Consider the following 13535-nt stretch of genomic DNA (forward strand, 5'->3'; position numbering starts at 1 on the left):
ACATGCCTTGGAGCAACTAAGCCCCTGCGCCCTCTAGAGCCCTCGAGCCACAGCAAGAGGAGCCACCACAAAGAAAAGCCCGAGCACTGCAGCGAAGAGTAGCCCCCGCTCACCACAAGCAGAGAAAGCCGGCACAGCAACGAAGACCCTGCACAGCCCAAAGAAATACACACGTAATTAAAAAAAAACAACACGTGGGCCAAACCAGTCAGCAGCAGGCCAGTTGGCTGGTGACAGCTGCCTCAGTCCCATTCTCTCATTTCACAGACTGCGGCTCAGAGAGGGTAAGGGGCCATATCTGAGGTCATAGTCAGTTTTGGGGGGAACACAGAAACTCAAGTCCAGGTTCCTTGGTGGCCACGCTCTGGCTCTTTCCACTCAATCTCTCTGCCCGTTGGTTTGAGGCACGATTGAAATTCCTGGGAGGCTTTTTAAAAGATTAAAGAAGACAGGCTCTCTGTGCATCTTCAAGCACATGTAAGAGAAGCAAAGGGAAAAGTAAGTGACCCCTGTAAACATCCATGTGGAAATCCGGCCCTGTGACCTATGGGACCAGTGGAAGCACAGAGAAAAGTTTAATCCAGGGTCGAAAAAACAATACAGCTAATTTTTCCAAAACACTCAGCGGAGTTGAGAAACAGCCTGTTCCAAAACAAATAAATTCTGTTGACTGAGTAAATGTATTTTTTATTCATTTCATTGTTTTTGACCTCACTGTTAACTCAAGACTTTTTTTTTTAAACAAAGCTATTATCATTGTTCAAAATTTAGATTCCAACATGGTGAAGTGTTTTATTTAAGTTCCCAAAGTCAAAGCATTCTCTGTTCTTGGATCAGAGTCTCCTTGAGGTCAGAAGAGGGAGCAACCATTTGCCAGGAAGTGGTTTTCCATGTGGCTCTAGAAAGGCTTTGCCTAATCTGGAGTGGGAGTTGGTCCCAGTCCACTGAATGGCTCAAAGGCAGCCCCCTCTCCCTCCTTCAAGTGCTCGGCCAGGAGCTCTGTCTTTCTCAGCAAAGGATAAAGATTGTTTTGTCACACTTTTGTTTCATTGTATTTGTTCCAAGTTTCAATGTCAAATAGATTTCTTACTGTGGGTTGCCATCTAGAAAAGTTTGAAAGTCTCAGTTTACCAAAGAACCAACCAAAACACTTCAGACACATTATTGAAAGTGAAGGAAGTGAGAGGCAGTTAAATAAATTTGCATTATTATGGAGGCTCAAGGAGCCCTGTATTCCTCCTGCAAGGGTTGCAGGTGCATGTGGGGTGCCCACTCGCCTGACATTGGTATGGGGAGGCGTGTTTAGGGGGTGCTCCCAGGAAAGGTCTGTAGAAACCGCCAAGATACACATCCAGAAGTCTGTCTCAAATTTGTACACAAATCAAAGACTGAAATCTTAATTTGTTGTAATCAAGAGCAAAAGAAAACTTAAAAGGGATATGGACCCGCCAGATAGAGCAGACAACTCTATCTGCTACTTCTTGAGCCCATAAAAACAAAACCCAGAGCACAAGTCCAATGGGAGTGGGGTCCAGCCGATGTTTGAAAATCTACCAACTTCTTCCATCAGATCATCAGATACTACATGTGACAGGGTATGCCTTCTGTGCCCGTGGACAGGTAGGCATCCCCTGCGCTCAGGCTTTGGGCAGGTGCAGCCAAGCCCGAAGTTACTGGCAGTAAAAGGTGAGCACGTTCTCCTGGTTTCCTCGGATCAGGATGACTGGAGGTCTGAGGTCCTGGGACAGCGTCTCCAGCCAGGCCATGTAGAGTGAGCTCGGGCACTTCCCCTTCCTCCCTATGGGCAGGGTGCTGTGGGGCAGGAAGAAGCAGCAGATGGGAAATTAACCAGGGGCCTTCCCCATGAGGCCCAGCTCCCGGTCTGCTTCCTGAACAGCATCTCTGTTTGTTGGCCCCTTCAGTGCTCCTTCTTCCCAGCCACCCTAAGAATGACCTGTGGCTCTTCTTGAAAGCATGACTTGAAATGTAACTTCACCCACAAAGCATTTCTAAACAAAGCCATGGCTTGTGAGGCCCCTGTGATCCTGGCCCCACCAGCCTCCACAACCTCCCCTCCCACTGCCCTCAGGGTCCCTCACACCCACACAGCCACAGAGGCTTCCTTTCCACTCCTGAAATAAACGGCCGGCTTGTTCCTGCCCCGGGGCCTTGGCATATGACATTCTTTCCACCCAGATGGCAGAGCCAGCTCCCAGCTCTTCAGCTTGGCTCCCTCGGGTCTTGGCCCAAGTGCACCTCCTTCTCGGATCACCCTCTTCAATCCCATCTCCCCCTCTTTATCATGTCACCCTGTTTCATTATCTTTGTAACACTTCACACTTGCAAATCCTCTTTTCATTTATTTGTTGTCTGTCTCCCTCCGCTAGAATGTTTGTTCACGCATGGGCAGGTGGGGTCTGTCTTATTCACCTGTATGGAGAACAGTCTGAGGCTCACGGCGAGGCTCACGGATCCCACTCCTGCAGCCACTCGGATCACGCCAGCCTCGCCTCTCCAGCCACACCCCTGCCTGCAGCCACAGCAAAGTGATACGTTCATGGGTTTCAGCCGAGTGGCCTAGTCCTGGCTCCTGCCACATATGTAAGGCCTTGGGAGCAGGACTCTGCAGTCTCCCTGAACTGCCTTGTCTGAACTGCTATGCTAAGCAAATAACCACATACCCTCGGAAGGCTCTTCAGCCACATTTTCATGGCTATTTCAGGAAGCGACTTTTCCACCATCTTGAGATTCCAAAGACACCTGGTGATGACTGCCACCGCCCTGCTTGCGGCTCTTGCGGGAAGGCGGCATCATACCGATCCCGCTGGCGGTGCACAAAGCTGGGGCACCAGCCTGTTACATGGGCCTGAACCTTGTTTGTTTTCCCAAAGTACACCCACAGGTACTGTTTCATCTGAACCTCAAAACTACCCGGGGGAAAAGCTGGGGGAACCGGCCAGACAGGAGGATGCTGTGCAATGCTGGGCTTCAGAGGCTGGCTCTGGGTCAGAGAAGCTGCTAGAGTCGTGGCTTGCCGCTTCCTCAGCCATGTGGCTGTGACAAAAGGCTCATTGACCCTAAGCCTCAGTTTTTGTTTTCCCAAAGTGAACACACATGATTCTGTCATAGGCTTATGAGTTCCAAAGAAGCCCCAGGTCGTGAAGGGTACTGCACAAAAGCACTGGCGTAGAGTGAGCACTTTGTGACGTCAGCAGTATTGTCACCACTTATTACCATTTGCCAGCTCGAGATGACCCAGCGGGTGAGTGGCAGAGCTGGGACATGACCCAAGGTCTTGGGATCTTCCCATCCCCATGATCCCAGCTCACTGCAACCCCTCCTCTGCTGAGAATCGACGTCCCCAAACAGCTGTCCCTTTTTTTAAAATTCCCTTCTCAAAGCTTCTTTTGGGACAAACAGTATCCTCCCTTATAAAGCAAGGTCCCCAGGATCAGGGAACACCATGGGAACAAGCACATTCCATGAAGCCAGTGTCACCTTAGTTAATAGACTGAGTTTGTGTTTTTCTGGTACCTTTCCCAGGAAAAGGGAAGTGGAAATATTGAAACCAAACTTTCCTGATTTGACAGTCACACTAAAGGCTGGAAATGCCCACTGGTAACTACTCATCGGAAAAGACCCTGATGCTGGGAAAGATTGAAGGTGGGAGGAGAAGGGGACGACAGAGGATGAGAAGGCTGGATGGCATCACTGACTCAATGGACATGAGTTTAAGTAGACTCCAGGAGTTGGTGATGGACAGGGAGGCCTGGCGTGCTACAGTCCATGGGGTCACAAAGAGTCGGACACGACTGAGCGACTGAACAGAACTACTGGTATTATACGTTCTTTTCAGGGACTGCAATTAGAAATGTCTAAGGCTTGGGGGCCTAGTAACTGCAGTATCCAGGGCAGGGGACCTCCATCACTCCTGCTGTGGCTTTTCAAGCCCCAACATGAAGTTCCCTCTCAGAGCAGAGCCTGCCCATCTGTCTGCCTGTCCAAAGGACAGACTCCCTTGGCACTCTCCCCCAGTGCCAGCGAATGACACGCTCTGTTTCTGCCCACAGGATGTGTGTGGTGTAAGCTACTAATCTTTTGAAATCAAGCTGCTCCAGAACAAAGGAGCTTTTTGCTCAGAACTGCTTCGCTTAGTCACAAGGAAAGGCAGCCTTGGATCTAACCTAGATGCAGAAAGATAACCGAGCTTCAGAACCGGCGTCTGGGGCTTCAAACCCTAGTCACCACCTGGCAGATTCTGAATCTCTCTGAGACTCAGCTTCCTCGTCTCCTAAGGGTGTGTGCTGTGGTGGGGATGGGGGTAAAACAGAGTCACTTCATAGAGTTCTGAAAATTAATAAGGCCCAGTGGATTTAGGAGTTTGGGATTAGCAGATGCAGACCATTATGTGTAGGCTGGATAAACAGCAAGGCCTTACTCTGTAGCACAGGGAACTATATTCAGTTCCCTCAGATAAACCATAACGGAAAAGAATGTGAAACAGAATGTATATATATGTCTCACTGAATCACTTTGCTATACACCAGAAATTAACATAGCATTATAAATCAACTATACTTTAATAAAATAAATTTTTTAAAAAGTTAGGACTGCCCTTGTGGTCCAGTGGTTAATACTCCATGCTCCCAATGCAAGGGGCACAGATTGAATCCCTGGTGGTAAACTAAGATTTCACATGCTGCTCGGTATAGCCAAAAAATAAATGAAAAAAAAAATTTTTTTTATTAATAAACCCCAATGCCTTGAGTGTCACAGAGGCTCAATCAATAAAATGCACTTTGATTGCTATTATTCTATTACTATTTGTCTTTGGTGACTTCCAGGTGCCACTAGTGGTAAAGAACTTGCCTGCCAAACAGGAGACACAGGAAGTACGGGTTTGATCCCTGGGTCTGGAAGATGCCCTGGAGTAGGAAACGGCAACCCGCTCCAGTATTTTTGCCTGGAACATTTCATGGACAGAGGAGCCAGTGGGCTACAGTTCATAGGGTTGCAAAGAGTCGGACACAACTGAAGCAACTTAGCACACACGCATTTAGCTTTGAGGAGGGAGTGTTTATAAGAAAAAAGAGGGGTCTAGACCCAAAAGTTATGCCAGAAATATGTGCTTAGTGTGGTCAAGGTTGTTGGGCTAGTTACAAGGCTGGTTTATTAGTGTGCAGTTTAAGCTGAGCTCAAACAAGGACTGTTAATCAGATAAACCACTGATTAGTAGACAGCAAACAAGCCAGTTCTGCCTCAAAGCTGCTCTAGAAAACAGCCCCATGTGTGCTCTCTGATGTGCTAGAAAATGTGATTTTTGTCATTTCCTGGAGGCTTGGGAGGATTTTCTCATTCTTGGGATTTCTGGGAAATGTGGGCTCCTGGGCTCAACCCCAGACCCTGATCTAGAAGGAATTGAGGAATTTGCTGTTTTCCACACCTCCCTGCCCCCTCAATGGTTGAAGCAGGGGACCCTCAGGGTGAACTTTTAAAGGCATGTCTCCGGGTTGGAGGAGCAGAGCAGCTGCTCCCCGTGGTGCTGGCTGGACAGCCAGGGCCCTTTCAGGCAACTGTGGCAGACGCCCTGGGGTGCACCTGTGTGCCGCTCTCTCCTCTCCCGTTTATTTGTATCAGCTAATCCCAGAAAGGCTGGGGGTGGGGATGGGTTTCCCCTGTGAGATCCAGAAGGTGGGGGAGTGGGAGGGGAGAGGTGACAGCAGGTGGTCCCTCCCCAGATGAAATTCCTCCTCTTATGGCCTGAGTCTGACTCATTTTAGTGGCAAACTTAGGGTCATAGAATGTTAGAGTGAAAGAGAATCTTGGAAATAATTAATTTAACTCTTCTCTATAATCAGGGAGGGACTTCCTAGATGGTCTAGGGGTTAAGAATCCACCCTGCAGTGCAGAGGACATGGGTTCTATCCCTGGTCAGGGAACTAAGAGCCCACACGTCTCTGGGCAACTAAGCCCAAGAGCCACGACTACAAGTCTGGGGGTCTTAACTAGAAGAGAAACTACAGAGCCCACGCGCCCTAGAGCCCATGCACCACAACTAGAGAGAAGCCCGCACGCCACGATGGAGAACCTGGGTGCTGCAAGTGAGACTCGATGCAGCCCCAAAAATAAACATTCAAAAAAAATGTATAATCAGGGAAGCTGAGGCTCAGAGAAGGAGAGTTACTGGCCCAAGGCCACACAGTGGGCTAATGGCAGAGACAAAATGCAAATCTGCTTCTCTGAACAGAGGTGGCACTCAGGAAGAGGTGCTTTGGCACACCTATGCCCCAGATGGCACATCCCAAGTACCACACCCAGGGAAAGTCGGGGAGCCATCCCAGGATGAAGCCGCTGTCACCGTCTTACTTGCTGACCCGGCCCACAACCAGGCTAACCTGGCCCTAGAAACGTTCTCTGAAAGATATTGGCCAGCGGCTTGGAGATCAACTTGCTTCCCTTACTCTACGGTCCCCACACCAAAGGAAACATGGAGCACTTTCTTTGTAGAAAAGATTATCTCCCCATGAGCCCCAGAAAGAACGGCTCCAGGCAGAGCCAGCTTCGGGGGCAGCCACCTGTGTGGTCATGAAGCCCCGCACTGAGACGGGTCCCAGGCTGGGTTTCACGCTCTGCTGTTACCATTCTGACGTTCTTAATCGCCTTTGAACAAAGGGCCCCACATTCTCACTGCGCACAGCCTCACAAATTGTGTGCTCCATCCTGGTCTCAGGGTGTGAACAAACAGGTTCGGCGGCTTTCCCCGCTGTCCTGTGGAGTCTGCGGTAGCTCGCCCCAGGAAATGTCAGGGGCTCCTCTGGGCAGAGGGCTGCATTCCCTCTGAGCCGGCCTGTCCCTGGGAGAGGGGGCTGGGCGCCTGGCTGGCCGTGTTCTGCCTCTTGGCCTCCATGAGACTGTCCGCACCACTGTCACCTTCCCCTCTTCTTCCACTTATTCAGCCTGGGTCAACGGCCAGCCGAGGCGGCTCCTAACCAGACAGGGCCAGCAGCGAGAGAGGCTGGAGCAGCCCCGGCCAGGGCAGGGTTCTGATTCCACTGCCCAGACCTGGCACCAACATCAACTGGGGGTGGCTGGTGACCAAAGAGAGCTGGCCAAACAACTAGGAATCGATTTTCTTCCAGAACAAACTGGGTCCCCTTTGCCAAGCTGAGTTTGGCAGGAAAAAGCAATGGACAGGGGAAAGCAGGGGTGGGGGGAGTCGGTGAGGCTTGGGACATAGGGACCCAAGACCTCGGCCAGCTGGTGCGCTGGCGTGGGGCGTGGGGCGTGGGGCATGGGGTGGATGCAGGCCCGGTCAAGGAGTAAGAAGCCACCCAGATTGTGTTTCTATGGGCCTGGGGCCCTTCATCCTCACAGAGGAAGGCTCGGGTCCTCAGCCAGTGACCAGCCCTCTAAAGCTGACACTCTGGCCTGGGCATCAGGCTTCTCCAGCACACAGGTCACTACTTACATGACAACCAGAGCAGCATCTCGGGAATAATCCAGCAGAATCTCGTTCAGCCTCACCTGCCGCAGGGACTGGGCAAGGAAAAGCCATGTGGTCATTTCCCACATCCCCTGAGCGATCCCCGCCAAGCCCAAGTCCACGTTCTTGAACATCTCAAACTGGGTGTGTGAATTGTCCCCCCTAAATTATGGTAGATTCTCCCACCTCCAAGAAGGTGACTGAAAGCCAAGCTTACCTCCTGGAGGAGCCCCTGGGGTGTTTTCTTCCTGACCTTATTATTGTGGGATTGTGGTGGCAAAGAGCACCTCCCGTGGGGTGGGGAGGGCTGGGTTCACATCTCAGCTCTAAGAGTTTCCGACATCGAGCAGGGACCTTGCCTCCCTGAGCTTCAGTGTCCTCAGCTGTGAAATGGGTGCAACAGTGCCCTCCCCGGGGAGTCTGGGGAAGCCTGAGTGAGATGATGCACACAAAAGCTCCAGGGGAAGCACTTGCTAAGGTGCACTCAGCAATGGTGATGGCTCGATCTCCCCTGCGACAGAGTAGGCAGGAGCCTTCTGTGGACACGACACATTACTCAGCCTTTTCTCAGGACTGGGTGACTCTGGAAGGCTCAGGGGCCAGGTCAGGGAACTCCCCAAAGCTCAGGTGGGGCTGAGCTGAGGGCGGACTCCCTCCTCCTCTCCAAGGCTTGTCTCTGAATTGTTCGGAAGTGGTGGACACTCAGGGTCTGATTGTGGATACCCCATTGGAGAGAAAGGAAAACTGAGGGCAAGTGAGTTCACCCAGATCTCACATGGGCAGCATTTGGGTGGAATCACTCTGTGTTGTGGGTTGCAGGATGTTTAGCAGCATCCCAGGCCGATACTCGCTAAGTGACAGTGGCCATTCCTGCTGGCAGGTGACAGCCAAAACTGTCCCCAGAAATCAGCAAATGTCTCCTGAGTCCTCAGAACTACCACCATGGAACTCACAGGGAGCAGAACTGCTCTCCCCACCTTAAAATGGGCATGGCAGCCCCCACTCTCCTTTAGGCCTGAGCAGAGTCCTGAAGATGCTGCCTGGGAAGGGCGTGGGGTCCATAGCCTAGGGGAGAAGCTCAGGCAGCTTTATGGGCCCACAAAGGACAAGCTCTACCTTGACCTTCACCATCTGCCTCATGAATTCCTTCCTGCAGGCATGGAAGAACAGGGGAAGAGAGGGAGAAGGACCCCAGGCAGTCCATTGCCATGGCCAGGGAGACTCAAAATGGACCGAGGGACCAGGTTCCCACACCAAGGATGGCTCTGAGATCAACCCCTGGGTCACTCGTCAGCCTGAGCGTGTGTGGCTTGAGGACACCTCAGAGGCTTGGTGCAGGGAGACTAGAGTTGAGGGTCAGGGGAAGGGGTTCAGGAAGCCCAGGACAGATGGGGGCACAGGCCCTGACCCAGGGGAGCACCTCGGTCAGGAGCACCCCCACCCCCACCCCAGCAAGGCCCTTCTTTCTCCCGCACCTTGATTCTATTCTTGTTAATCTCCTCATCCGAGATCTTCCAGGGGCAGTCCCGCCTCATCTCAGTGACCGTGGCCTCGTCCTTGAAGCCATCATTCAGGCGGAAGGGTGCAATCATGTCCTCAAAGCGCTTGATGCTGGGGGCAAAAGAGCCAGTGAGACTGGGCAAGGTGCCCATGTCCAGGGGAACGGGGTCCTCAGAGGGAGATGGAGGTGGGGGCCGTGGGGACATACATTTCAGGCTGAAACCCTTTCTGATGCTGCTGTTTACACCAAGCAGCCTGTGTTGAATTCAGCCTTGACAGCTGCGTCTGACTTTGAACAGGACTTCCACAAGTGGTCCGTGAAGCCTGACTGGGATCCATCTCCACCCCCTGACCACTCCCGCCCCAGGGTGTTTACCGAGCACTGCTCTGTGCTATACAGCAGTGCACAAACCAGACAACATCCCCAGGCTGCACAGAGCTCGTGGTCTGCTGGGCGACAAATAAGCAGGTGGATACAGATCAGAAGACTTATGAAAGCATACGCTGAGTCCTGGGATGGGAAATACTTGGGCAGAAAGTCCTCTCTGGACCCGAGGATGCCCGTCTTTCCGAAGCTAGCTATGCACAAGGCAGGGGGTGTTGGAGCAAACAGAATGGAAGGTGCAAAGGCCCCGAGGCAGAAGTGTACTTGGGCTGCTTGAGGAGCAACAGAGAAGCCTGTGTGGATGGAGCAAGGTGAGTGCAGGCGTGAATGGGATGCCCTCAGGCAAGTCAGGGAAAGGAGGCAGCACCAGCAAAGGAAGCTGAAAGAAGGATCCCTGAAGTGGGAGGGATCCAGGAGAGGGCAGCATCTTGGATCCAAAGGGGCTGTTTCAAGAAGGACCGCTGTGTCAAATGCAGCTGTGAGGCAGAGAACGAGGAGGACAGCCGCGGGCTCTGCAGACCTGGTGGTGCAGAGGTCACGGCCCAAGCTGGAGAGAAGGATTTCAGCGGAGCTGCAGGAGGGCAGCCAGACTGGAGTGAGCTGGAGAATGAGGGAAGGGTGGGAGGAAGCAGCCACAAAGAGGGTAGCATCACTTTGGAGAAGGTTGGCTGTGCAAGGGAGGAGAGAAATGGTCCAGGAGGTGAAGGCAGATGCAAGAGGAAAGATGGGGTTTAAAGACAAGATGGGCTGGGGGGTTCTGCATGTGGCTCCCACTGTCCTCTCCATGGGGGAAGGTCTCCCCCTCCCATCTCTGTTCACGGCCATTCTCAAGGCTCTGCTCCTCCACTAGCAGAGATGGCCCTGTTCTCCTTTGCATCTGCGTCCATCTCTGCACCATTCTGATGCTTCTTGACATCCTCCCTGTACCTCAGCCAAGGTAAACCATGCAGGGCAGGGCTGCAATTTACTCACCTCTGCCCCTGTCGCTCAAGCACAGCCCTGAGAGAATGGGGGAGTCAGTATATCCATCACTGTTAACTAGTTCCTTCCTTCAAAAAAATATTTATTTATTTGGCTACTCTGGGTCTTAGTGGCAGCATGAGGGATTTTTAGTTATGGCCTGGGCGCTCTTACTTGCAGCATGTGGGATCTAGTGCCCTGACCAGGGATTGATCCCAGACCCCCTGCACTGAGAGCTCGGAGTCTTAGCCACTGGCCCACTAGGGAAGTCCCCTTTCTTTTCTTCTTGATGTCCTTCCTTCTCCAGGTAGACAAGGGCTAAAGAGGTCAGGACAGACCTTACTTTACTGAGAAGACAGAGTGCTGGAAAACCTCACTTCGACAGATTTACATAAGGCAATCCTATCATAAATGTCTTCTTTTAAGAATGTGCAACTGAATCATTAGGAAAGTAACTTATTCCTTCTGGCCCCACAATTGAGCCCTGCTACAAATTCACACAGGAGTTTGCTTCAAGTCTGCCCACTTGCCATTGCATGGGTGAGCAGGGGAGCGGTTGCCCAGACCATTCGACATCTTCTACTCCCCAGGTGCCAGTGAGTTAACATAACATCAGGGGCTGCAGCTGCCATGCTTCTGCCTCAGGGCCTGGGGAACTTCCGTTCTGTTTGCTCCAGTGCCCCTCAGCCCCATGGAGGGGACGTGCCTCTGCCGTGGCCTCTGCAGAAGGAGCATCCTTCCAGTGGTGTATTTCGGGGCATATGATCCTGCCACTCGTGGCCATGGCCAACTGGACTAAAGGTGGCCAAGAAATAGACCTTCCGGTGACCTTTACCTCGGCTTGGCAGGAAGCAATGAGCTGGGATGGTCACAGTCCCTTTTTCAGACACTTAATTTAAGCAATGTCCGGAGAAGGAAGGAAGCAGTCTGTAGCAGAGTTAGGACTATAGGGAAAGGTGGAGATACAGAAAGAGCTCAGAAGCTACAAGCGGGCAGAAGCCACAAATCCAGCCTTGACTGATCATTGACTCTAGGCAGGGCGCCCTGTTAAGCATGTTACATGGATCGCCTGAGACTGTGGTTCTCAAAGTGAGGTGCCTGCATCAGCACAGGAGAGCTTGTTAGAAGTGCACATTTTCAGGCCTCACCCCAGACCTAGAGACTCAGAATCTTGAGGCTGGGCCCCAGAGTTGTGTGTTCACAAACCCTACAGGTGATGCTGATGTTTGAGAACCACTCCTTTATGAAAACGATACAGGGGTTGGAGAAAATTTAGAAAATCAGAGTAGATAAATCAGCCTTTCATGAGTAGCCAGCAGCCTGAGCTTGAGAGGTGTGAAGCTGGAGACTTTCTCAGCCCCAGGGTGTGCGGGGTGGGTGGGAGGCCCCTGGCAGATGAAACACCAGCTCTGCTCTAGGAGCAGAATGGCCATGAAGAGCTTCAAAAACACTGGGTCTGTGAAAAGCATGAGTGGGAACTTTCATTGACCTTCAGCCCAGGTATTTTTCTGGCAAAGACCACAGCTCTGATATGCAAAGGACCACGGGGCAAGGGGAAAAAAACTCAAACAAAAATTAACAGCTGCAAACTCTTTCTTTCCATGAGCCCAGTGTAGGCAGGGGCAGGTGAACCGGGTTGCCCTTGGTTTACCAAAGGGCCAACCCTTCTCCCTGGAACCCCCAACACAGAAAACTCACTGCTCGGCCCGTGGCTTCTGGTTGATGTCGGGAAGGACGTGAACTTCGTGGAATCCCAACCGGAACTTGCTCAGCAGAGAAATGATCCTGGAAGACAGAGGTTTTTTTTTTAACGCATTCATTCCTTCAGTGAGTTTTCACTGAGCACCTGTGGAGGATATGTATGTTAGTTGCTCAGTCGTGTTTGACTCTTTGTGACCCCACGGATTGTAGCCCACTAGGCTCCACGGGACTCCCCCAGCAAGCATACTGGAGTGGGCTGCCATTTCCTTCTTTAGGGTATCTTCCCAACCCAGGGATTGAGCCTGGGTCTCCTGCATTGCAGGCGGATGCTTTACCATGTGAGCCACTAGGGAAGATATAGCAGCGAACAAAACAAACTCTTGCCCTTGGGGATTTCACATTCTAGCCGACGAGGGAGGCAGACAGTAAGTGAATATTGATAAAGCAGGTCAGATGATGACAAGTGACAGGACAAAGGAACTGTCCTTAAGTCTCAGGTGGCCATCTCTGGGCTAGAGCACCTCACATTCTAACGTCTGCGCACCTGCTTGGGAGCTTGTTACGACGCAGGTTCTGACCCCAGCTGGCCTGGGTTGGGACCTGGGATTCTGCATTTCCTTTTTTTTTAATCTTTATTTTAAGATTTATTTATTTACTTTTGGCTGAGCTGGGTCTTTGTTGCTGCATGTGGGATCTTTCTGGACCAGGGATCGAACCCGTGGCCCCTGCATTGGCAAGTGGATTCCTAACCACTGAACCACCAGGGAAGCCTGGGATTCTGCATTTCTAAGAAGCTCCAAGTTGATGTGGGACTGCTGGTTCACTGGCCACACTTTGAGAAAAGAGGGTGTAAGGAATGGGAGGTGAACGGTAGGAAATTCCTCAGGGTGGCTGAGGGAGCAGGTAACACATATGAGCTGAGTACAGAACCAGGAGTGGCAAGCCAGATAGCCCTGACTTTGTGTCCACAAGGAGGAAACGGCAACTGTGGTCTGAAGCAGTCAGGGGAGGCTTCACAGAGGAGGTGGTAATCTGGCTGGATGGTGAACAGTGGGTAAGACTGTTATAGACTAAAGAGGGTGGATAAGGGTGTTCACACCGGAACCACACAAGGAGGCTTCTAAATGGTACTTGTGCCTCGGCCCTAGCCCGCCCATTCCATCAGAATCCCTGGGCAGGACACGGTGTTGGTGACCAGGACTAGCCGGTGGGGAGTGAGCACCCCAGGAGGAGAGTCCAAATAAGCAAAGACATGGGGGTGCAGGGGATGGGGTGGGAGCAGCGAGGGGCTGCCTGGGACGGTGTGGAGCATGCCAGGGAACAAAAAGGAGACAAACTGCCAGCACTGGTCCCGGAACTTGGGAGTGAACTTAGGAAAGCACAGCTGGGGGCAGCACAGGGGTGGCCTGGGGTCACAAGGAAGGCAGAGGACTTGGGCTGGTCCAGAGTCAGCTGGGAGGAGAGGAGATTTCACAACCTTTGCTTGCAAGACATCCTGTGACCCCA

The 13535-nt window shown here is 52.0% G+C and overlaps 1 protein-coding gene across 4 annotated transcripts in view; it reads right to left on the reverse strand.

The window, feature by feature from the left end:
- Positions 1-658: 658 nt before the first annotated feature.
- Positions 659-13535, reverse strand: part of SLC12A3 (solute carrier family 12 member 3) — a 40082-nt gene continuing 27205 nt past the window's right edge. For all 4 annotated transcript variants that reach the window (XM_070386855.1, XM_070386853.1, XM_070386854.1 and 1 more), the window contains exons 23-26: positions 12027-12113; positions 8959-9094; positions 7469-7536; positions 659-1812 (exon numbers count right to left, since the gene is read on the reverse strand). In XM_070386855.1, the coding sequence (XP_070242956.1) occupies positions 1671-1812; positions 7469-7536; positions 8959-9094; positions 12027-12113 (433 nt within the window). In that variant the 3' untranslated portion in view covers positions 659-1670. The remainder of the gene's footprint in view (positions 1813-7468; positions 7537-8958; positions 9095-12026; positions 12114-13535) is intronic.

Source organism: Bos mutus, chromosome 18 (genome assembly GCF_027580195.1).
Source record: "Bos mutus isolate GX-2022 chromosome 18, NWIPB_WYAK_1.1, whole genome shotgun sequence".
In the NCBI taxonomy this organism is placed as follows: domain Eukaryota; kingdom Metazoa; phylum Chordata; class Mammalia; order Artiodactyla; family Bovidae; genus Bos; species Bos mutus.